The 23,564-nt window shown below is 38.6% G+C and overlaps 1 protein-coding gene across 10 annotated transcripts in view; it reads left to right on the top strand.

Moving 5' to 3' along the window:
- Positions 1-23,564, top strand: part of atos (atos homolog atossa) — a 322,345-nt gene that overhangs the window by 186,447 nt on the left and 112,334 nt on the right. For all 10 annotated transcript variants that reach the window (XM_090400982.1, XM_090400981.1, XM_090400987.1 and 7 more), the window contains exon 4: positions 15,270-15,395. In XM_090400982.1, coding sequence (XP_090257108.1) covers positions 15,270-15,395 — 126 coding nt within the window. The remainder of the gene's footprint in view (positions 1-15,269; positions 15,396-23,564) is intronic.

Genomic DNA, 23,564 nt, shown 5'->3' with positions numbered 1-23,564 from the left:
TAGTCATATGCAGTTGTTTGTAGATGATGCAAAACTGGGGGAGAGCAATGCAGAGTCAAGCAGATGTTATGACCTTACAAGAGGACTTGAATAGATTGCATGAATGGGCAGGTAAGTGGAATTGTCAGTTCAGTGTTGCAAAGTGAAAGGTTTTGAGATTTGGTGAACAATGAGATGCAAAGTATACTTGGTGGGGAAACTTGAAAGGAAGTAGAGGGGATGAGAGATCTAGGAGTGATGGTGGACAAGGACCAGAAATTCAGGGCCACATTGCAAAAATTGTGTAGACATCACATCGAATAATGGCAATGATGCGGAGGACTCTGACATGCAGAAATAGAGATGTTATGATTCCATTGTATAAGGCCTTGATCAGGCCTCATATAGATTATTGTGCGCAGATTTGGTCACTGGATCGCATGGTGATGAAAATATGTTGGAAAAGGTCCAGAGAAGATTCACAAAGGTAGCCAGTGGTCTTTGGAATGTGGAGTATGAGGACAGATTGAGAGAATGTAAGTTGTAGAGCCTTGGGAACAGGAGGAATATGATTGAGACATATAAGCTGGTCAGGGGTTGTTATCGGGTCAACATGGAAGAAATTTTTCATAGAATGGGAGAAGGGGAGGTGAAAAAGGGGCCATCCCTGAAAACTGTATAAGGAGGTTGTGAACAGAGGAGTGAGGAGTAGGTTCTTTGCATGGAGGGTGGTTGGTGAGTGGAATGCATGGCCTGAGTGTGTTGTGGGTGTAGGCACATTGAATCACTTTAAGGCACGGTTGGATGAGCATTGTGTATCTCCCACGATGAGTCTCTGACTCCATGGAGGTCAAATGTTAATAGTAATCATAATAATAATCCTTATTCCCATAGTCTCTCATGTCTGTACATTGCATGTATTCTTCTGGTTTGCCTATTTTGAATGATGAAAATCTCAAGTTTTCAGAAGATAAAACCCTGCCACATCTGCATGAGATTGTCTAACTCAGCTTCAGATAAAAAGCTCTGATAAAGGTTTTCTTTGCATCCTATTTGAACTCAGATTTTTTAACTGAAGTAAACATAAAAAATTTAATTTTTTGAAGGAAAATTATGAAGGTTTGAGGAAACACTAAAGTAAAATAATAAATTTAGTTTAATCCTTTAACCAAGTGTAAGCAAACAAAGTTTGCGCCTGAAGTATCTTCAGGACTGAGGCAGCTCTTGGCAAAGGGGGGCCAAGCTCTCATCACTCCTTTTCCCAGTATCTCCCATAATGCAAAGCACATCTCCTTACAGACATGTATAATGCTATGCATTAAGGGAAGGGCCTCTACCCAGACAGGTTTCGACTCTTATTTAGGTTTCATCAGTGGGAGCCAGACTCATAAGTGGTGATACTAAGGCAGAAGCAATGGAGAAGTCATATTTACTTATACGAGTTACTAAAAGGTGTACCACCTTATTATTAAATTACTCCGGATTTAGATTCAATAAAGGTCGAAACTTGTCGGGATAGTGGCCCTTCCCTTAATGCATAGCATTATACATGTCTGCAAGGAGATGTGCTTTGCATAATGGGAGATACTGGGACAAGGAGTGATGAGAGCTTGGTCCACCTTTGCCATGAGTTGCCTCAGTCCTGAAGATACTTCAGGTGCAAACTTTGTTTGTTTACACTTGGATAAAGGATTAAACTAAATTTATTATAGTTTAGCCAAGTGGGAAAAAACTTCCAACTAAAGTAAGATATTGAGCGAGTTTAAATGTTCACGAGTGTGTGTGTGTGGGGGGGGGAGCATTCAGGAAAATTATGCTTTCAGCTGACAAGCTTTGTTTTAAGATGATCCAAAAATGGTTTGAATGAAAACTGAATTGATCAACCATATAATGAGAAAAAAGCAGCTTAAAATTATGATGACTTTTGTTACAATACTACTAAATGTAGACTTTGTAAAGCAGATTAAGAAAAATGTTTTGACTAGGAGGGTTAAGGAAGGAATTGATGAATTATATGCATATTTAACATCAAAAAGGTATATCTGTTTGTCATTGAGAGCAGTGCAGGTAAAACCAAGCAAAATTGAATTAATTTTTTGCATTTATTTACTTTCACACAAGAAATGAATAAATAGGATATATTCTGTCATGTTATATCAAGCAAGAAAACAGGTAATCAGATCATTACCTTTAATAATGAGAGCATTCTTGATTTTAGGTAAAGTTCTAATTGATTGGAGAGGCAAATGTTAAATTTACTGGTCTGTAGGTTTAATGTTGAGGAAATGCTAAAGATACTAAAAAGCTTGCAGGAATATTTAGATCCTAATAAAATGAAAGCAAATTGCAAAATGAATTTGTTAAAGTTCTGTTGATTAAACTTAATTACTGTGATCTGTTACTGAGGAATTAGATGTAGGAAATTGTTTTAGCATTATATATTTGGATTTTAGTAAAGCTTTGCATACTGTACTGCACAATTTCCTTTTTTTTACATATTTGGAAAAATATAAGTAAAGCACTGAAAAGATTAGAAGGGTAGTTAGGGGAGAAAAGAGTATTGAATGGTTAAGCATCCAACTGGACATAAGTAATGATTTATGGTTCAATTAAGGTTCATATCAGAACTATTGTTATTCTTAATTTTTTTTCATGATACTGATAATGAATTTGAGTATTATTATGTACAAGTTATTACTATAAGTATAATTATGTAAAAATTTAATTCCAGTGGAGATGACAAAGTGGAAAGGGGAGTTAATAATGAAAAGCAAGGGTTATTGCTTCAGGCAAACTTAAATTGAATGTTATTGGTCTGAGATATGACAAATAAGATAACAGCTTAAAATATGCATGTCTTCACGTGAGTAGTAGATTTTCAACGATGATGTGCTATTTCCTGGTTGCCGGCCTGGTTGACCGAGTGGTTAGCGTATTCGTTCTCCAGCCAAAAGGCTGCGGGTTCGAATCCCGCTGTGGGCAGGGATGTTTGTGATTGTCTGTGGAAATACTAGTGGTGATGGTGGGTGGCAGATGGCGTTAGTAGTTGTAGTTAGAATGAGCTGTAGAGTAGACAGAGTTGTAGAGTAGGTTCCCTCCCTTGATGAGTCTTTGGACTCCCTGGAGGTGTCATATAATAATAATTTGGATAATGTTAAATCTAAAATACCAAAAGACAGAATGGAAGTAGGAATAATGGTGAGGTCCAGTATGCAATTTTCTAAACTGTGTAGTAGGGCAGCTAGGATTGCAAAGGGAATTTTTCATTAATTTGAAGGAGCTTGAATTGTAGAGACAATTGAATTGTAGTAACTAAAAGATGTATTTATTCCCTACAAAACAATGGTTAGGTTTCATTAAATTGCTGTATTAAAGTTTTGGGTCTGTCTTAAACAATATTTATATGCTAGAGAAAGTAGAGAGTGACACAATTGTATGGAACTGAGTAGTTATGAAGAAAGGATTCAGTTTTATAAGTTGAAGATCTTGGTACAAGGCAAATAAGAGGATATTTGATTGAAGTTCCTAAAAGTTTATAAGGAATGAACAAGTTGAATTCAGGATATTTTTACATTTTCCCAGAAATTGCATACAATGGGATATTAGTTTTAAGTTAATAAAATGCTGCTCTAGGTTAGACTTAAGAAGATTTTCTTTTAGTAAAACAGTATAAACAAATGGAATGAACTTTTGGAAAGTATTAATTTTTAAAGGTGCCTGTGACATAACTATAAACAAAAAAAAATTACACAATAACCACAGTAATAAACTTTAATGAAAGTACAGATATTTCATCCTGAAAATGACAGTACATCATCAGTATGCAGAAACAAGCAAATCAGTGAACAGGAATACAAGGTACATGCAACAATTGGTTTAATAATTAAAAATAGTTGCCAGGAGCTAGAAATTAATGCTAATACATAATATTAAAACTATTTACATAGATTTTGAGAGAGAGAAACATCATTCCAATTCATGTTACAACAATATAAAAGGGCTTCACAACTTCCTTTGAAAGGGCGTTCTATGGAGAACATGAGCTTTATCCCATGGGATACTGCATTTAATGTCGATACTAAACAAAGTGACAATGCTGTGCCAGCCCAGACCTTTGAGATTTCAAGTATTCAATCTAGTATTGATGTTCATTAATTCTTTTTCCCAGAACAGCCTGTCTTCCCAAAGTATGTCATTACATTCATAAAGAATCTGGTAAACGTGCTGAAATAGAGGTGACAGTTTGTCTTTTGTAGATGGTAACAGATGCGAAATTTTGTTGATAGGAAAATATGTGGGAATAAGGTAATCTTCTTCTTCTGCAGCTTCTCCCACTTAAGTGGGGTCACTGTGATGATGAGTCTCCTCCACATCCTCCTGTCTTGGGCTGTCACCACATCCAAGTTCTTCATCCTCAAGTCCTCTTCTACCAGCTTCCTCCATCTCTTCTTTGGCCTGCCACATTTCCTCCTTCCCACATATTCGTCCTCCCTTCTCATCACATGACCAAACCATCTCAACCCTGCCTCCGGTATCTTCACTCCTAAGTTCGTAACTTTCACTGTTCCCCTCACAGTCATTTCTCAGATGATCCTTTCTAGTCACATCGCACATCCGCCTAAGCATTTTCATCTCTGCTACTTCCATCCTGCTGATGTTATTTTTCCTCAGGGCCACAGTTTCTATAGCATACATCATAGCTGGCCTCACTACTGTCCTATAGATTTTACCTTTCAGATTGATTGGCACCCTCTTATCGCATAACACTCCAGCCATCTCCCTCTAGTTCCTCCAACCTGCTTGTATCCTGCATCCCACTTCCTTCTCAGCTCCTCCATCTTCTTCCACTGTTGAACCTAAGTATCTAAAGTCCCTCACCTTCCTGATGACATTTCCTTCCAGCTCCAGATCTGTCTCCTGGCCACTGCCCACTGTGCAACACATATACTCTGTCTTACTTCTGCTCAGTCTCATACCTCTCTCTTCCAGTACTTTTCTCCATCTTTCCAGTTTAGTTCCCACTTCTTCTCTTGAATCTGCACATAGCAAGATGTCATCTGCATACAACATTGTCCGAGGCGCATCTTCTCTCACCTCCTCTGTCACCACCTCCATCACAATATTAAACAGAAACGGACTTAATGCTGACCCTTAATGCAAGCCAACTGTTACTTGAAAACTTTCTGTCTGTCCCAGACAGGTCCGAACACTTGTCTTCACATTTCTGTACATTTTCCGCACCAACCTGACATATTTCTCCGGAACCTTCTTCTCCCTCAGATATCTCCAGACTTCTTGCCTTGGCACTCTATCATATGCTTTCTCCAGATCAATAAATGCCAGATGTAGCTCTCGTTGTTTCTCTCGAAACTTTTCCATTATTTGCTGTAACCCAAAGATAGCATCCGTTGTTGATCTACCAAGCATGAAGCCAAATTATTCCTTTGCAATCTCCACCTCCTTCCTCAATCTTTTATCAAGAACCCTTTCTAGGATTTTCATTGTGTGGGACATCAACTTTATTCCTCTGTAATTTTTACAGTCTTGTGCATCCCTTGTCCCCACGTAGATGGGGACAAGAGTACTCTCCCTCCATTCCTCGGGTATATTTTCCTGTTGGCAAACTTTCTTGAACAGGTCCCACAGCAGGTCAATTCCCTCTTTCCCCAGTGCCTTCCATTCCTCCACTGGAATCCTATTGCACCCACCGATTTTCCATTCCTCATCCTCTTCATGGCCTCCATCACTTCCACTCTACTGATGTTCTGCACCATCCCCTCAGAAGGCTGTCCCTCTTCTCTGTGAGTCCTTGCATTTTCCTCATTCATAAGTCCCTCAAAGTATATTCTCCATCTGTTTCTTATGTCCACATCCCTCCATAATACTCTTCCTTCAGCATCTTTGATCTGCCTCACATGTAAGATGCCCTTTGCTGCATTATTTCTACATTTCGCTAGTTGGTAAATTTTTCTAATTGATCCTTTGTTTCTAATTGATCATACAGATCTTGATATGCCATGGCCTTCGCCTGGGCTACAACTCTCTTGGCTTCTTGCTTTCTCTCTCTGTACAACTCTCTGTCCTCTTCCACTCCTGACTCATTCCACTTCTGCATTGCCTTCCTCTTAGCTGTCACTGCCACTTGTACATTATTATTCCACCACCAACCCTCCTTCTGCTCTCTAATCTTTCCAGATGTCTCACCAAGCACCTGGATTGCACAGCTCATGATTACTTTTTAATTATGTTTTCACCAATCTTGTACACTTTCCAGTCCATCCGAAATCCTCTCTAACACCCTCTCCCTAAAATGATTCCTCTCACTCTCTTCTTTTAAGCGAAACCACTTAATTGTCTTCACCACATGGCTTCCTTATGTTCTTATCTTCGATCTTATTTTAAAGTCTGCGCACAGCAGTCAGTGTTGCTGTGCCACTTGATCTGTTGGAAGTACTTTACAGTTCGTCACAACCTTAACATGTTTTCTTCTAGTCAAAATGTAGTCAATTTGTGAACTGTTGTTACCACTCCTAAATGTTATCAAATGTTCTTCCCTCTTGTAGAAAAACGAGTTCACAATTGCCAGATCACAGGCTACTGCAAAGTCCTCCACCCTCTCTCTCCTTCCTGGTTCATCATTCCCACTCCGTGGCCACCATGCACCCTTTCACAGTCTCTATTCTGTCTCCCTATGTGTCCGTTCAAGTCTCTTCCGACAATCACCATCTTGTTTTCTTCCAGTTCCCTCATTTCTTCATCTAACACGTTCCAGAACTCATCTTTTTCCTCTGCTGTACAGTCAACTTGGGGACATATACACATAATATGACCACCCACTCTTCTCCAAGACCCAATTTCATTCGCATGATCCTGTCGTTCCTTCTACCCACTTCCAGTACTTCACCCTTTATTCTGCCACACACACACCACAATTCTTACACCATATCTTCCCTCGTTATTCATTCCATAGTAGAACAATTTATATCCATCTTCCAGTTCCTTTGCCTTTCCCCCTTTCCACCTTGTCTCCTATACACATAAAATGTCTAACTTCCTCTTCCTCATCATGTCTGCCACCTCTCTTCCCCTTCCAGTCATGCTTCCAACATTCAGTGTTCCCACTCGCAACATCCTCTCCACCTGCTGGGCTCACTTCTTTAACTGCACGCGACCTTGATGCGGTAGCTCTCGTCCACTTCTCACAGCTGTAGGGTTATGTGGCTGTGCGTCACTTAAGGGATACGCCCTAGCCCTTATATCATTTTCTCTTTGACTCATATCATAGCTAGAGCTGGCAGTAAAGTTTTACGACTGAATGCCCTTCGTGACATCAATCCTCGCCATTTATCCGGGCTTGGGAGCGGCACCTATTTAGGCTAGTTTGCCTCCTTCGGTGGGTTCATAAGACGAAATAACTTAGGAAGATAGGAAAGATTCACCCCTAGCCCTCGAGTACTCTAATAGCATCAGGGGGAAGGAGCAAGGAGAGGAGAAAGAAGCAAAGAAAGAAGGGGAGGGACCAGTCTACAGAATAATATAATAGATGTATGTTACATGAAGTAAGGCATGGTCCAGCATCTGGTACCTGGGTTTGCCATGCCCGTACTCACTAAAGTGAGCCCTTGAGGTAGTGGGAATAAGGTATTACTTCTTCAAAATTCCCAATATGTTCAGAGATACCAAAAATATAAGGGATTGGAACCCTGTAGCCTGTTGAAGAATCCTTAAGTGTTGAAACGTAGGAGTCAATTATCTGCTGGATTTGATGAGGTTTGAATCATCAAATAACCATTGAATCCCATTAAAGTTTTGTTAGTGAGAAGTTTTTGTTGAAAGTTTGAGGGGGAGGAGCACACATTATGTACTTTATTAATTAAAGACTTGATAACACCAATTTTTTGAGAGGTGTGATGAGCAGACTTTTGATGAATGTATCCGACAGTAAAGCTAGATTTTTGACAAAGTACTGGAAAGCTGTGCGAGTAAGATAGGTGTTCAAGAATGGTAACCCACCAGCATTTTCTTTTTGCATAATGATTTGAATGTGTGGGTGAAGCTATTTATCTAATGTAGAAAAGTGGTAAGTTCATTTTCAGAATGAGGCCAAACAGCAAAAACATCATACGTAATGAAATCAAATAGCGGTTTTGGGAGTTATTACTGTAGTTATTGTGTATGTTGTTTTGGACTGTATTGTAGTAACAGATATTATTATTATTTGACACCTCCAGGGAGTTCAAAGACTTATCGAGGGAGGGCACCTGCTCTACAACTGTCTCAACCCCTCAATCCACCAACTGACCTCAACTACACTAACGGCATCTATCGCCAATCACCATCACTAGTATTTCCACAGACAAACACAAACATCCATGCCCGCAGCGGGATTTGAACCCCTAGCCTTTAGCTACGGGTTCAAATACGGGAACAGGCATACTGATAACCACGTGATCCGCGGGCTGAGATGTATGGCGGGAGAACATCAGTTACACCGCAGCCTCCTCTCAGTGCATTTTTTTTTTGAACAGGTCATCATTACATGACCTGTTAAAATATAAAAAAAAAAAAAACTTATATGAGTGGTGATACTGATGTGTTCAACGCTAGTAGAGTGTGGTTCCAGAAATTTAAGCAAAGTGGCATACATAGTGTAGTTAGCATGAGGAGGCTTCGAGTTCAAACTAGGAAACTGCTGAGAAATATTTGTAAGAATTCAGTGACTATCAAAGGCTGAGTTTCTTCCCCAACAAGTGTTTAACTGTGATGAAGCCGGTTTATTTTGGGAAAAATTGCCAAGGAGGACCTACATCACTCAGGAGGGAAAAGCATTGTCAGGACACAAGCCAATGAAGGATAGGCTGATTCTTTTTGTTATGTGGAAACACCAGTGGGGACTTCATGGTCAAGCCACTTGTGTACCACCCCAAGAATCGGGGATGTTTAAGAAAAAATAACGTGATGAAAAGTAAATTGTCTGTTATAATGAAGGGTTAATAGTAAGGCTTGCGTAACCAGGCAATTTTTTTTATTGAGTGGATCCATGAAGTCTTTGTCCCAAGTGTGAGAAAATACCTTCAAGAAACAAAATTGCCAATAAAATGTCTTCTTGTGATGGACAATGCTCCTGCTAACCCTCCAGGCTTGGAGGACGAGTTGGTGGAGGAGTTTGATTTTATCACAATGATGTTCCTGTCCCCTAACCCTCCTCAAAGCCAGCCCATGGACCAGCAGGTCATCTCGAACTTTAAGAAACTCTACACCAAAGCACTGTTTCAAAGGTGTTTTGAAGTGACCTCTGACACAGAATTAACATTCAGAGAATTCTGGAAAAATCACTTCAACATCCTCCATTGCTTAAGTATCTTTGACAAAGCCTTGGTGCAAGTGACTTACAGGACCATAAACTCAATCTGGAGGAAATTTTGGCCAGACTGTGTAGCAGTCAGAGACATTGAGGGCTTTGAGCCTGAGTATGTTGCTCAATGATAGTGTCTCTGGGCAAAAGCATGGGCTTAGAAGTTGGAATTCTGATGTAGAGGACCACAGAAATGAGCTCACTACGGAAGAACTGGAACACTTTCAGAAGGAGCAGCAAAAGATGGTGGTGGAGGAAACGTCTTCAGTGACAGAGGAAGGAAGGGAGGATGTTCCTAGTTCTTTGATCAACGAAATGTGTGCGAAATGGGGTGAGGTGCAAAGTTTTGTGGAAAAATATCACCCTGATAAAGCTGTAGCAAACCGCATCATAAACCTTTTCAATGACAATGCCATGTTTCACTTCAGAAACATCTTAAAATGCAGGCAAAAACAAATCTCATTGGACAGGATTTTAGTGAGACAGAGACTCTTGGTACCACTCAACTCTGCTTGAGAGGAACTGAAAAGAGAAAGAGAGAAAAAAAAAAACAGAAGGACAGTTACCTGATGTTTTTATGGAAGGGGACTCCCCTTTTTCACCATCAACTCTCCTCTGTACAGGTAAAGTGGAGTTAAATTTTCGAGTATATTTATCTATTTATTGCGTTTATTCTTTTCTGTGCAAGACTATCATTTTCATTTTTTTAGATATGATTTTATGCATGAAGTACTGTTATAAAGGTTTAAATAAACTATCATCTGGGGTTTGAGAACGGAATAATCCATTTTATATTAATTCTTATGGGAAAATGGTTTCAGTTTTCGAACAAATCTGTTTCTGAACAGCCTTTGGGAACGAATTACATTCGACAACAGGTTCCACTGTATGTTGAATGATCTAATCAATGATTTCCAGATATCATTTTGGATAACTTCTGGTTTGAGAGAATCATGTGAATGAATGACAGTGTTAGCTTCTTTAATCTGACACTGTCATTCATTCACATGATTCAATGTGAATGACTCAAAGCCCTCAATGTCTCTGACTGCTACACAGTCTGGCCAAAATTTCCTCCAGATTGAGTTTATGGTCCTGTAAGTCACTTGCACCAAGGCTTTGTCAAAGATACTTAAGCAATGGAGGATGTTGAAGTGATTTTTCCAGAATTCTCTGAATGTTAATTCTGTGTCAGAGGTCACTTCAAAACACCTTTGAAACAGTGCTTTGGTGTAGAGTTTCTTAAAGTTCGAGATGACCTGCTGGTCCATGGGCTGGCTTTGAGGAGGGTTAGGGGACAGGAACATCATTGTGATAAAATCAAACTCCTCCACCAACTCGTCCTCCAAGCCTGGAGGGTTAGCAGGAGCATTGTCCATCACAAGAAGACATTTTATTGGCAATTTTGTTTCTTGAAGGTATTTTCTCACACTTGGGACAAAGACTTCATGGATCCACTCAATAAAAAAAATTGCCTGGTTACGCAAGCCTTACTATTAACCCTTCATTATAACAGACAATTTACTTTTCATCACGTTATTTTTTCTTAAACATCCCCGATTCTTGGGGTGGTACACAAGTGGCTTGACCATGAAGTCCCCACTGGTGTTTCCACATAACAAAAAGAATCAGCCTATCCTTCATTGGCTTGTGTCCTGACAATGCTTTTCCCTCCTGAGTGATGTAGGTCCTCCTTGGCAATTTTTCCCAAAATAAACCGGCTTCATCACAGTTAAACACTTGTTGGGGAAGAAACTCAGCCTTTGATAGTCACTGAATTCTTACAAATATTTCTCAGCAGTTTCCTAGTTTGAACTCGAAGCCTCCTCATGCTAACTACACTATGTATGCCACTTTGCTTAAATTTCTGGAACCACACTCTACTAGCGTTGAACACATCAGTATCACCACTCATATAAGTTTTTTTTTTTTTTATATTTTAACAGGTCATGTAATGATGACCTGTTCAAAAAAAAAATGCACTGAGAGGAGGCTGCGGTGTAACTGATGTTCTCCCGCCATACATCTCAGCCCGCGGATCACGTGGTTATCAGTATGCCTGTTCGGGAACCGATTTGTTCGAGATGAGAGTTGTTCAACAAACGAGGTTCTACTGTACTCGATTTCAACTTTTCAGCTAATCATCTCCAAACAATGCTAGAAAACAGATAACATGCTACACTTAACTATTTGATTTAAGTTAAGTGCAGTATGATTGATTGTTAAAACTATAATAGCTTTCATGTTTATTTATAATTTTGTTATGAGCATACTGTTGTATGCTCATGTTCAGATAAAATGAAGATGAAAATATGAATATTATTTCATCATCATCAAATTCCTGCCATGTACCCTAAGGGTGTACAGGATATGATAGTACTACATGAAAAAATTACATCATTACTAACTTCCTATCTACAATTTTCCTCGAAATCAGTCTGTTACTTGTCACGACTCCAACATTATCAGATATTATACTTCTATCGTCTAAGGCACTTTGTACTGTATCAAACCACCTATATCTTGGTCTTCCTCTGGGTTGTTTTCCTGCTAACTTAGCAGAGAACACTTGTTTTGCTAATCTTTCCTCTCCCATTCTATTTAAGTGACCATACCACCTGAGATTAGCTCTGCTAACGCATTCCTGGATGCTGACAATGTCAAGTTCTTTCCTAATATCCTCGTTTTTAATATGATATTGCCATTGACACCATCTGTTCATGCCAATAATCTTTCTCAGGACTCTCATATCTGCAGTCTCTAGTCTTTGGTCAAGTATTTTACTTCTGACCCAGTTCTCAGATCCATAAGTTAAAACTGGTTTGAACACTGTCTTGTATACAGCTAATTTAGTGTTCCGACTAATTTCTCTCTTATTTCATATGAATTTATTCAATTGACTTCCCACAATACCAGCTCTGCTGATTCTGTTGTCTATTTGTATATTTAATTTACCATCTTCACTAAAAATCATGCGTAAGTAGCTGAAATGTTTTACTTGTTCCACAGGTTGTCTATTCACAACACAGTTGACATTTTCAATGATTCTGCCTATTTTCATTGTCTTTGTCTTTTTATTACTGACCTTCATACCATATCTATTACAACAGTTATTCAATTTATTCAGAGAATCTTGCAGACTTGTAGCGGATTTATTTAGAAGTCTAACATCATCCACATAAAGCAAAGAGCTGACATTAACATCTCCAATTTTGATATCATGTTTAATACCACTTTCCTTCATAATGTGATCCATATAGATAATGAATAACAGAGGGGATAATGTACATCCTTGTCTCACACCAGATTTAACATTAAACCATCTTCCTGTACTTCCTTTAATTCTAACTGCTGACTTACAACTCAAATAAAGACTAAGTATTGCTTGATATAATGCCCCATTGACACCATATAACTGTAGTGTATTGAATAGCTTCTCTCTTGGCACCTTGTCATATGCCTTTTCCAAATCGACAAAATTTAAATACAGATCTTTGTTATATTCCCATGCTTTCTCGACTATTTGTCATAAAGTGAAGATCTGATTCTGACAGCCTCTATTTTGCCTGAATCCAGCTTGTTCTTCACCCAGCTTTTCTTCCACAATTCTTCTCAATCGTTTCTCAAGTATACTTGCATAGATCTTGCCAGGAACACTCAGTAGGGAAATTCCTCTATAATTCTCACAAATTAGTTTTATATCCCTTTTTATATATGGCTACTATGAGAGCTCTACTGCAATCATCAGGAATTCATCCCTCTGTCCAGGCTTTCTGAACTATGCAGTGCAGCCACTGTAAGACTTTTATACCACCATACTTCAGCATTTCTGGCCGAATATCATCTACTCCTGCTGGCTTTCCACATTTTAAGCCTTTGATGGCTTTTTCTACTTGAAGTATGGATATGTATTGCTGACTGGATGCCTGGTCACTGTTTTTTACCACAGTGCTGTCATCACTGCTTGTTTCATTTAGCAGTTTTTCAAAGTAATTATTCCATACTTCAAGGATATCTTTTTCTTCTGTTTTCATGTCACCTTTATCATCTCTAACTCCTTTTACAGCACTCTTTCCTCCATTCCTAAGCTTCTTCAACAGCCTCCAGAATATTTTGCTGCCTTCTTGATATTTATTTTCTATATTCTTGCCAAAGTCCTCCCATGAGTTTTGTTTAGCTAGTTTTACACAGTTCATTCTTGCATTTGTCTCTGTATTCTCTAAGAGCACAAGCTGACTTATTTGACAGGAACTTTTGATATGCTTTCTTCTTTTCCTTCACTGCCTGTTTAACTTCCTGTGTCCACCATGGAGTTTTAATTTTTCTATCCTTGCAGACAACTTCACCACATGCCTCTCTAGCTGAATCAATCAGGGCTTTCTTCAAGGCTTGCCACTGAATCTCCAAGGTTTGATTCCTATTCTCAAATTCTTTCATTTCTTCTTCAATAATCTTTGTGTATTTTAGTCTACAGTTCACATCTGAGAGCTGCTCAACTTTTATTCACTTTAAAACTTTCTTACATGTTATTCTTTTCAATATGAAATTCAATTTTATCCTACTCAAGACTAAATAGTGATCACTTCCAATTTCAAATCCTCTGTACACTCTGGTGTCCTGCACCAGGGAGAAAACATCACTATCAACAATAACATAGTCAATGAGACTTTTCTTATTTCTTGCCTCTTCTCTCCATGTGAATTTGTGTGCATTTTTATGTTGGAACATGGTGTTAGTAATAACCAATCCATGTCCTGAGCAGAAATCCAACAGATATTTGCCATTATTATTAGCTTTGCTCTTTTCTCCAAATTTTCCCAAAATATTTTTGTATGTCTCGCAATCATTTCCTACTCTGCTATTTAGATCCCCAACAAGGACCAACTTTTCGTTTTACATCGTGTCAGTTGCTTTTTCTAAAGCATCAAAAAATTCCTCCACTTCTACCTTAGTAGAACCTTATGTGCGACCATAGGCACAAATAAGTCTTATTGTCCTGTTCTCATATTTGCCCTACTTGAGACTGCCTGCCATTCAAGAAGATTAGCCTCGTATTTTGTGTTGAATGCTATGGCTACCCCTTCTTTTTCTTGATTGTCATTGCCTGAATATAACATTTTGTATTTATTGCTCAGAAAGATCTCACCAGTTTTTTTCTTTTTCATTTCAGTCACCCCTATTATGTCGATCTGGTACTTATCTAATTCCTCAGCTAGCTCCATTTCTTTGCCATTCAGGTTTCTTATGTTGATAGTACCGATTTTTATCCCTGGTGATGTTGAGTGGGGGTGTGTTTTCAGATTTGTTCCAGTAGCTGACTTGTCGCTATTCGCCCTGGTTCCCTGGCGAAAACAACGGTGGCCTTGTTTAAATGGGCGACGCCCCAGCCAGCATGAAAGTTTGTCATGTTGTACCATCATTTTTTATTTTGGTTTAACCAATAAGAATACAATTTGGTCGGCTAAATCCAAAATTGCCAGCCCATCCTCGTTCGTTCAATATCCAAGTAGATACCCAACAGGGTGCCCCACGAGAAGGTGAGGATTGGACATTATGTCAGACTCCTTGTTCAGTTCTCCGCATTCTTTTAAAGGCTGTGCGGAGGTCTCCTCTCAATTATAAAGCTTTGACCCTTAAGCATCCCTGAATATTATTTTTTCATCAAGAATAATTTTCTTTCTCTTCCCGTGGAAAAAAACTTGGTCTTCAAATCTTAAAAGATATCTGCTGTTGCATACATTCTGAAGAATTTCAGTGAATAATTATCTTTCAGTATGCTCCCTTAAGAGCTCTAATAGAACACAGTATCTAATCAACTTCAGTATCTGAGGATGCAATAATATTTATTGCATGTAGATGTAGATGCAATAATATTTTACTTTTTATGATTGTAATGAAATCTAAAATGTGCTATTCTGTTATTGGAATTTTTCAGAGTACCTGATGCTAATATCAATCCTCGGGGCCTGTTGCAGGCTGTTCGATCATTTTTGCACTTTTCTCAGCTTTGTGCTTGGCTAAGCTTAACAGGAGGCAGATCTCCACAGAATATTCACTATAGGTAAGTATCATGTAAAGCAAATATTATTTTAATTCATTAAACTATGGAGAGGGTGTCAGCAACAAAATTTGTATACTAGTAAGTTATTAGTTGAAAGTTTATTTTTCACTTGATTAGACTATAATAAATTTAGTTTAATCCTTTATCCAAGTGTAAGAACTCTCAGCGTTGGCTCTACCCAGCGGCAGGCTCGCCCCACCACCAGACAGGGCCATTATCTCAGCGGTGGCGCTACTTAGAGATAGGCAAAAACCTACCCCAAGCAGAGTCTCTCATATATATATCCAGCATGGGAGGCAGACCCAAACATGGAGAATGCAGAAGCAATAGGAGAGGTCATATTTACCTATAGGGAGTTGCAAACAGGTGTACCACCTTATTTATTGAATTACTCTGGATTTAGAGAAAGATGTTGGAAGTTTATTGTTCACTTGGTTAGACTATAATAAATTTAGTTTAATCCTTTATCCAAGTGTAAGCAAACAAAGTTTGCACCTGAAAATATCTTACTCTACCTAAGTCCTGAAGATATTTTCAGGTGCAAACTTTGTTTGCTTACACTTGGATAAAGGATTAAACTAAGTCTAACCAAGTGAAAAATAAACTTCCAATATCTTTCTCTAAATCCAGAGTAATTCAATAAATAAAGTGTTACACCTGTTGGCAACTTCTATTGGTAAATATGACCTCTCCTATTGCTTCTGCCTTAGTATCTCCACGTTTGGGTCTGCCTCCCACTGACAAGACCTCAATAAAGATTGAAACCAGTCTGGGTAGTGGCCCTTCCCTTAATGCATAGCAGTATACATGTCCACAAGGAGATGTGCTTTGCATTATGGGAGATACTGAGACAAGGAGTGATGAGAGCTTGGTCCACCTTTGCTCGGAGTTGCCTGGTGTTGCAGTACCTTACCTCAGTCCTGAAGATATTTTTAGGTGCAAACTTTGTTTGCTTACACTTGGATAAAGGATTAAACTAAATTTATTATAGTAAGTTATTATTTGTATTTATTCGTATATTTGAGTGCAGAGATGTGGTTGGATGTGTAAATTGCTTTTTAAGTTGGTGGAAAGTTGCTTCTGTTTGGTTTCTATGTATATTATACAGGACAAGAAATGGTATTCCTGTTTTAATTCTGTACTCAAGTATAAGCATAAGTATGAAATAACTTCACAACTAGTCTACTTGTATATAGAGGCTGTTGACTTCACATATGTTACTTCATTATTAAAAGAACACGTAAGACCACAATCATAACTTTTAATTAATAAAGGTACAGATTTTTTTTTTTTAAATAACGAAACCTGTGGTTCGATCATAATTAAAAGAAACACGCGTATTAACCACAGTGAAAATTATTTAATTGTAAATATTTCATCCTAAGTATCTTAGGACATCATCAGTACAGTAGTTTAAAACAATAATAGGAATAACTATATGTTATTCCTATTATTGTTTTAAACTACTGTACTGATGATGTTTAAACTACGCGTGATTACAATAGAATCTCATTAAACGTGTAACGTGTTATGGGGGGGGGATTAATTATTTAACACAATTTTGTATGACAATTTTTCATACTTTAGGAATAGTAAGAACGTTGTTGCGGTTTAAGTTTGGTCTGTGTAGTAGGGCTTCAGAACTTTCTTTGTATAAACCTTCATGTTTATATAAAGATCTATGTAAAAGTTTAGACTTTTCCCAATGGATCCTATGGTTTGGATTTTCAATTTGTGTTGAGAGAGGCCAGATTTCTGCGGTTTAAAAAGACGAATGTGGTCATGATGATCCGAAATCGTTTCTGAACAGACCTACCTGTCTGTCCAAAGTAAGACAATTTGCATGAGCATGGAATTTCATAAACGCCAGGCAACATCAAAGGTATGAGTTTATCCTTAGGAGAAGGTAACAAGTTGTAAATTTGATTGATAGGTTTGTAAGTAGTGGCAAAATTGTATTTCTTCATAATTTTAGAAAGACGTTCGGAGATGCCTTTGACGTAAGGTTATGGGAATCCTATGGACTTTTTCCTGTCTGGTTTGATGTGTGGAGAAGTGACTGATGATTTTTGAGTTGTTTTCGGATTATATCCATTTAGGATCACTGTGTTTTTGATTACTTCTAATTCCTGGTTTAAAGATTCTTCAGAGGAGCAGAATTTGTGTGCTCTGGAACTAGGGATTTAATAATGCCAGATTTCTGAGATGGATGATGAGTGGAAGAATTGTGAATGTAGCGACCTGAGAATGTAGGCTTGTGAAAGACAGATGTGGCAATGGAACCGTCTTCTTTTCTTTGGCTGTGTAAATCCAAAAAGGATATACCCTGTGGAGATTCTTTTTCTAATGTAAAGTTGATGTGATGATGAAGAAGGTTAATTTTATCTAGAAACAGTTGTAATTCATGTTCGGAATGATCCCAGACTGCAAATACGTCGTCGACATATCTTAATCAAATTTTTCTTTTGGTTTGAGTTCAAAAGTGAATATTTTTTCTTCAAGGTGTTCTGGAAACAAGTTTGCTAAGTTTGGTGATAAAGGAGATCCCATTGCTTTTCCTTCTTCTTGCTTGTAAATTTGACCTTTCCAGGTGAAGTAACCTGATGCAATAACAAACTTGAACAATTCAACTATATCAGATGGAAATTTTTGAGTTAGTAATTCTATTGTTTCTTTATGGGGAATGTTTGTGAAGAGGGAGACAATGTCGAAGCTGATTAACAAGTCGGTTTTTGATAGTTGAATGTCTTTCATTTTTGTGTGAAACTCAGTAGAATTTTTGATTGAAGAGACTGAGTGGCCTATGTGAGGGCGGAGAAGGTTAGATAAGAATCTTGATAACTTGTAAGTTGGATTGCTGATACAGTCTATGACGGGTCTAAGTGGAACATTAGTTTTGTGTAGTGTAGGTAAGCCATAAATTCTAGGAGGTCTTGCATGGTATGTCTTAAGTTTTTTGATTGTTTCTTCATCTAAGGAGGAAGTTTCATTAAGTAGCTTATTTAATTTTCTGAGTTGACGTTTTGTAGGATCATAATCCAATTTGGCGTAAGTATTACAATCTCGAAGAAGTAAATTCATTTTTTGGTCATATGAGTTTGTATTGAGAACCACAGTGGTATTTTTTTCTTTATCAGCTCTGGTAATGATTGTTTTTATTACATTTTAAGGAAATAATAGCTTTCAATTCTGATGGTGGGATATTTAATTCTGAAGGTTTGGCATTGTAGATCACTTTAGCTACTTCAAATCGAAGTCTGTTGGCTTCAATACTGGAGAGATGGTTGACATTTTCTTCTATATTATGTATGAAGTCTAAATATGGGAAACATTTTGGTGAAGTCGCAAATTTATGGCCTCTTGCTAGAACATTTAATTCCACTTTTGTTAGTGGATGGTTAGATAAATTGACTACCCATTTTTCCATTGGTAATTTGTTAATGATCTTTTTTGATCGATTTAATAGATTAAGGTATTTAATATGTAGAGCACTATTGCTTTTATCAAAAGCTTTTTTTCCTGAATTCTTTGAGATAGTTGTAATTAATTGTAGCAATTCTTGATTTAACGTATTTGACAAGTCTGTTTCTAGTTCTGTAATATTTAAATTGTTTGTTGCTAATTCATGCTTAGAAACTCGTAACTGATTGAGTAGTAAAGAATGACTTGCTTTTTGATAGATTTTATGGGCACCTGGAGATTTGATGGCTTCCTTCAGTTTTGCAAAGGTTGGAATAAGATTATCGTGTCTGCACTTTTTTAAAAAAGAGATTCTAGCTTGTAGCTTACCCTGTTTTAATTGCAGATTTCTTAGTAAGTTTGTCTTCTGCACTGTCATTTCCCCGTGAAGGAATAAAACTTTTTTAAATGACGAAACGTGTGGTGTGATCATAATTAAAAGAAACACCCGTATTAACCACAGAGAAGTCTTTTTAAACTGCAGAAATCTGGCCTCTCTCAACACGGAATTGAAAATCCAAACCAAAGGATCCATTGGGAAAAGTCTAAACTTTTACATAGATCTCTATATAAACATGAACATTTATACAAAGAAAGTTCTGAAGCCCTACTACACAGACCAAACTTAAACCGCAACGATGTTCTTACTATTCCTAAAGTATGGGAAATTGTCATACAAAATTGTGTTAAATAATTAAAGTTTTTTTTTTCCCCTGTAGCACGTTATGCATGTTTAATGAGATTCTATTGTAATCATGCACCCGAACTGTATGTTATTCCTATTATTGTTTTAAACTACTGTACTGATGATGTCCTAAGATACTTAGAATGAAATATTTACAATTAAATAATTTTCACTGTGGTTAATACGTGTGTTTCTTTTAATTATAAAAGGTACAGATGTTTCATACTAAAACTAATAGTACATCTTCAGTGTCACACAAACAGTTATAGGAATGGAATACAAGTAATGAACATTCGATGGATCACCTATTAAAATACAATTGTTGCTGCTTGCTATTATTTCCTAGCGCGCGGCAACAATTGTATTTTAATAGGTGATCCACCAAATGTTCGTTACTTTTATTCCATTCCTGTAACTGTTTCTGTGACTCTGAAGATGTACTAATAGTTTTAGTATGAAACATCTGTACCTTTATTAATTAAAAGTTATTACTGTGGTCTTACGTGTTCTTTTAATAATTATACTATGCCACAGGTACCTTTTTAAAAAAATGTTACTTCAGTATCCCATAATGCTTTTATATTATGTGAATTGGATTGATTTTGACTTATTGATGTCTCATCAGTGGGAGCCAGACCCAAGAAGATACAACATTAAATTAATGCAGAAGTCATATTTTCCATATACAAGTAAAAAGAGATGTATCATCTTATTATTAAATACTCTTGATGAGAGACAGTTGGAACCTCAAGGACTCACTTTAGTGAGTACGGGCATGGCAAACCCACGGTACCAGTTGCTGGACCATGCCTTACTTCATGTAATATACATCTGTTATATTATTCTGTAGACTGGTCCCTCCCCTTCTTTCTTTGCTTCTTTCTCCTCTCCTTGCTCCTTTCCCCTGATGCTATTAGAGCTAGGGGTGAATCTTTCCTATCTTGCTAAGTCATTTCATCTTATGCAACCACCAAAGGAGGCAAACTAGCCTAAATAGGTGCCAGTCCCAAGCCTGGATAAATGGCGAGGGTTGATGTCAGGAAGGGTATTCAGTCGTAAAACTTCACTGCCAGCTCTAGCTATGATATGAGTCAAAGAGAAAATGATATAAGGGCTAGGGCATACGTGAGTACGGGCATGGCAAACCCACGGTACCAGTTGCTGGACCATGCCTTACTTCATGTAATATACATCTGTTATATTATTCTGTAGACTGGTCCCTCCCCTTCTTTCTTTGCTTCTTTCTCCTCTCCTTGCTCCTTTCCCCTGATGCTATTAGAGCTAGGGGTGAATCTTTCCTATCTTGCTAAGTCATTTCATCTTATGCAACCACCAAAGGAGGCAAACTAGCCTAAATAGGTGCCAGTCCCAAGCCTGGATAAATGGCGAGGGTTGATGTCAGGAAGGGTATTCAGTCGTAAAACTTCACTGCCAGCTCTAGCTATGATATGAGTCAAAGAGAAAATGATATAAGGGCTAGGGCATACCGCTTAAGTGAGGCGCAGCCATATCACCCTACACCTGCGATAAGTGGACAAGGGCTACCGCATCAAGGGCGGGTGCAGTTAAAGAAGCGAGCCCAGCAGGTGGAGAGGATGTTGCGAGTGGGAACACTGAATGTTGGAAGCATGACTGGAAGGGGAAGAGAGGTGGCAGACATGATGAGGAAGAGGAAGTTAGACATTTTATGTGTGTAGGAGACAAGGTGGAAGGGGGAAAGGCAAAGGAACTGGGAGATGGATATAAATTGTTCTACTCTGGAGTGAATAACGAGGGAAGAAATGGTGTAGGAATTGTGGCGTGTGTGGCAGAATGAAGGGCGAAGTACTGGAAGTGGGTAGAAGGAATGACAGGATCATCCAAATGAAATTGGGTCTTGGAGAAGAGTGGGTGGTCATATTATGTGTATATGTCCCCAAGTTGACTGTACAGCAGAGGAAAAAGATGAGTTCTGGAACGTGTTAGATGAAGAAATGAGGGAACTGGAAGAAAATGAGATGGTGATTGTCGGAGGAGACTTGAACGGACACATAGAGAGACAGAATAGAGACTGTGAAAGGGTGCATGGTGGCCACAGAGTGGGAATGATGAACCAGGAAGGAGAGAGAGGGTGGAGGACTTTGCAGTAGCCTGTGATCTGGCAATTGTGAACTCGTTTTTCTACAAGAGGGAAGAACATTTGATAACATTTAGGAGTGGTAACAACAGTTCACAAATTGACTACATTTTGACTAGAAGAAAACATGTTAAGGTTGTGACGAATTGTAAAGTAATTCCAACAGATCAAGTGGCACAGCAACACTGACTGCTGTGCGCAGACTTTAAAATAAGATCGAAGATAAGAAACTCTGGAAGCCATGGGATGAAGACAATTAAGTGGTTTCGCTTAAAAGAAGAGAGTGTGAGGAATCGTTTTAGGGAGAGGGTGTGAGAGAGCATTTCGGATGGACTGGAAAGTGTACAAGATTGGTGGAAACATAATTCAAAAGTAATCCTGAGCTGTGCAATCGAGGTGCTTGGTGAGACATGTGGAAAGATTAGAGAGCAGAAGGAGGGTTGGTGGTGGAATAATAATGTACAAGTGGCAGTGACAGCTAAGAGGAAGGCAAAGCAGAAGTGGGATGAGTCAAGAGTGGAAGAGGAAAGAGAGGTGTACAGAGAGAGAAAGCAAGAAGCCAAGAGAGAGTTGTGGCACAGGCGAAGGCCATGGCATATCAAGATCTGTATGATCAATTAGAAACAAAGGATCAATTAGAAAAATTTACCAACTAGCGAAATGTAGAAATAATGCAGCAAAGGGCATCTTACATGTGAGGCAGATCAAAGATGCTGAAGGAAGAGTATTATGGAGGGATGTGGACATAAGAAACAGATGGAGAATATACTTTGAGGGACTTATGAATGAGGAAAATGCAAGGACTCACAGAGAAGATGGGCAGCCTTCTGAGGGGATGGTGCAGAACATCAGTAGAGTGGAAGTGACGGAGGCCATGAAGAGGATGAGGAATGGAAAATCGGTGGGCGCGATAGGATTCCAGTGGAGGAATGGAAGGCACTGGGGAAAGAGGGAATTGACCTGCTGTGGGACCTGTACATGAATGTTTGCCAACAGGAAAATATACCCGAGGAATGGAGGGAGAGTACTCTTGTCCCCATCTATAAGGGTAAAGGGGATGCACAAGTCTGTAAAAATTACAGAGGAATAAAGTTGAATGCCCACACAATGAAAATCCTAGAAAGGGTTCTTGATGGAAGATTGAGGAAGGAGGTGGAGATTGCAAAGGAATAATTTGGCTTCATGCTTCGTAGATCAACAACGGATGCTATCTTTGGGTTACGGCAAATGATGGAAAAGTTTCGAGAGAAACAACGGGAGCTACATCTGGCATTTATTGATCTGGAGAAAGCATACGATAGAGTGCCAAGGCAAGAAGTCTGGAGATGTCTGAGGGAGAAGAAGGTTCCGGAGAAATATGTCAGGTTGGTGCGGAAAATGTACAGAAATGTGAAGACAAGTGTTCGGGCCTGTCTGGGACAGACAGAAATTTTTCAAGTAACAGTTGGCTTGCATCAAGGGTCAGCATTAAGTCCATTGTGAGGGAGGTGGTGACGGAGGAGGTGAGAGAAGATGCACCTTGGAAGTGTTGTAAGCATATGACATCTTGCTGTGTGCATATTCAAGAGAAGAAGTGGGAACTAAACTGGAACGATGGAGAAAAGTACTGGAAGAGAGAGGTATGAGACTGATCAGAAGTAAGACAAAGTATATGTGTTGCACAGTGGGCAGCGGCCAGGTGACAGATCTGGAGCTGGAAAGAAATGTCATCAGGAAGGTGAGAGACCTTAGACACTTAGGTTCAACAGTGGAAGAAGATGGAGGAGCTGAGAAGGAAGTGGGATGCAGGATACAAGCGGGTTGGAGGAACTGGAGGGAGATGGCTGGACTGTTATGCGATAAGAGGGTGCCGATCAATTTGAAAGGGAAAATCTATAGGACAGTAGTGAGGCCAGCTATGACATATGCT

The sequence above is a fragment of the Typopeltis vanoorti genome, chromosome 11, assembly GCF_054136105.1.
Source record: "Typopeltis vanoorti isolate ZY-2024b chromosome 11, IOZ_Tvanoo_1.0, whole genome shotgun sequence".
Classification (NCBI taxonomy): domain Eukaryota; kingdom Metazoa; phylum Arthropoda; class Arachnida; order Uropygi; family Thelyphonidae; genus Typopeltis; species Typopeltis vanoorti.
The sequence above is the reverse complement of the archived record's forward strand: the minus strand, read 5'-3'. Positions and strand labels throughout refer to the sequence as shown.